Below are 2112 nucleotides of genomic sequence, written 5' to 3' on the forward strand. Positions count from 1 at the left end.
TCTAAAGGCAGCTCTCCACCAAGCCAGTTCTATAATTTTATGGCTTCATTGGCACTTAATCACGAATTCACCCACCCTGCACTCAGTGAGCCACTACAATTACGCGAATGCTAATAACAATAACAACTAATGTTGACGGAGGACTTTTTGTGCTAGGAACTGTCCAGAAGGCTGTGCATACATTATCTAGCTTTGTTCATACTACAGGAGACCCATATTATCACATTCACGTATATCAAACTCTAATTTACTTTCTGTGGCTGGCCCAAGGCCAAAAGCCCAGAACTCCTAAGCTATGGCTACTTGCCTCCCGCTTCCAGCCACATTCTCTTTCCTTGCCTCTCTGCACCCTCCTTTCCAGAAGAGCCACGAGGGCTCCTCCCCCTCCCTCTTGCTACTTTGTTTTGGAAACCATGGCGACCAACGCTTTTCCCGCTTCTATCCTGGCAAATGGGCGGGCACTAGGTTAGACGACCCAGTACGTATCCCCGGAAGTGACTGACTAGTAACAGTGCGGGGAGACAGAAACGTGCTGAGCGAGGGGCGGAGCCGGAGAGCTGATGCACGCCCTCCTATAGGCTTCGTAGCTCCTCGACTGGGCGGAGCTTTACCAGTCAGCCCGGGCAGAGTAGCGACCATTGCGCAAGCGCGCGCTCTCATTCTCTCAGCCTCTGACGGGGAAAGTTAGGTTTTGGGAGCGGAGAGGGTACGCGGTCACCCCGCCATGTCTGGTGAGCTAGGTCAGCTGCAGGAAGGCCCGTCACATTCTGGGCTCTATCTGCCGAACCCTGAGGGAAATGAGGCTGAGGTCCAGAGAAGTGTGAACCAAAGGGTCGGTACCCCAAGGCGCAGGTCCTGGATCCAAAACGTTCTTGAGCAAATAACGGACTCACCTCGCCGGTGTAGCACCCCGTTGGAGGTGGTGCCTGTCGCTGTTTTGGCCGTCCAGAGGTACCTGTTAGAGGGTGAGCCACGCGACATGGAACCTAAACCTCCGCTTTATTGCTATGATGTGACGATCTCGGACGGGGTGTTCCGTGAGAAGTGCTACCTGGACCCCAGCCTGAATTTTCTCGTATATAAAAATATTCTCAAAGTTGGCATAGAAGTGAAAATTTCCAGAGTCTCGTGTATTTACAATGAGAAAAGATTAGGCCAGGGGATCCTGTGCATAGATAACGTCCACTGTGGGGAGCCCCTGGACTCTATTTCTTTAGAAATTCCCTTCAGAAATAGAGCGCACCGGGAAATCCCGGAGAGGCCGTTAAGAGGCGGAAAGAGCCATTACCTGGCCCTGTGGAATAACGAAGATCCATATGGAGATATCTGGTTAAGCAACAAGCAACCTGAAGAGCACAATTTTAACAGTAAGTAATTGGAGGGAACGACGGAGGGGTTAAGGTTTTCGGGAGCTTGCTTTAATGGGAAAGGAAACGAAGGTGCTTTGGTATTGTTAATTATAAGCCGGGAGTGGTAAGAGACAAGCTTTGATGGGTGACGGGGTTCCATCTCGCGTCTTGCTTTGATTATAAAAGTGGTCATTCAGGAAATGTCCGAATACATCTTAAATTTAATCTGACGAACGTAGTGATGTTGCAGTCAGTATTCCTCATGTGTTCGTTATACGTTTGACTACAGTGGAATTCATCCTAGTTTTAGTCCCATTCCAGTCGTGGAAGTAGTACCTTCTGTGTTGGTTGGAAAGTGTATAGATTTGAATTCGGCATAAGCGTTGTAAATGTTTGTGGTTTTGCCTGTTTTAACTTTCGTTCAAAAAAGGATGTTCCGTGATTTATTCCTTAATAATTCACATTTAATGAAACTCCATTTTCTATACCTTTGAGTGTGGCAGTTATGTAAATGTTGTTTTTTGAATGTGTGATTTTGTGGGAAAGCTTGGAATTCTCATTTTTATGTTTCTTATTACTCACCACGAACAATACTAACCTGAGAAGTTCAGTTCTTCTGTTTCAGAAGTAGGAAGTTAACCTGATAATGCTAGCTCGTCCGTCATCAGCAAATGCTCTAAAATATATTTTTATCTGTAAGAGATGGAATAAGGGGAATGATAGTACTACAGTGAGAGGCCCGCGTACCGCAAAAAAAAAAAAA

At 46.7% G+C, this 2112-nt stretch overlaps 1 protein-coding gene across 2 annotated transcripts in view; it reads left to right on the forward strand.

Moving 5' to 3' along the window:
- Positions 1-689: 689 nt before the first annotated feature.
- The window catches only part of RADX (RPA1 related single stranded DNA binding protein, X-linked), a 64546-nt gene continuing 63123 nt past the window's right edge, over positions 690-2112 (forward strand). For both annotated transcript variants that reach the window (XM_024749587.1, XM_024749588.1), the window contains exon 1: positions 690-1367. In XM_024749587.1, coding sequence (XP_024605355.1) covers positions 725-1367 — 643 coding nt within the window. In that variant the 5' untranslated portion in view covers positions 690-724. The remainder of the gene's footprint in view (positions 1368-2112) is intronic.

Source organism: Neophocaena asiaeorientalis, unplaced genomic scaffold, assembly GCF_003031525.2.
Source record: "Neophocaena asiaeorientalis asiaeorientalis breed wild unplaced genomic scaffold, Neophocaena_asiaeorientalis_V1.1 scaffold850, whole genome shotgun sequence".
Taxonomy (NCBI): domain Eukaryota; kingdom Metazoa; phylum Chordata; class Mammalia; order Artiodactyla; family Phocoenidae; genus Neophocaena; species Neophocaena asiaeorientalis.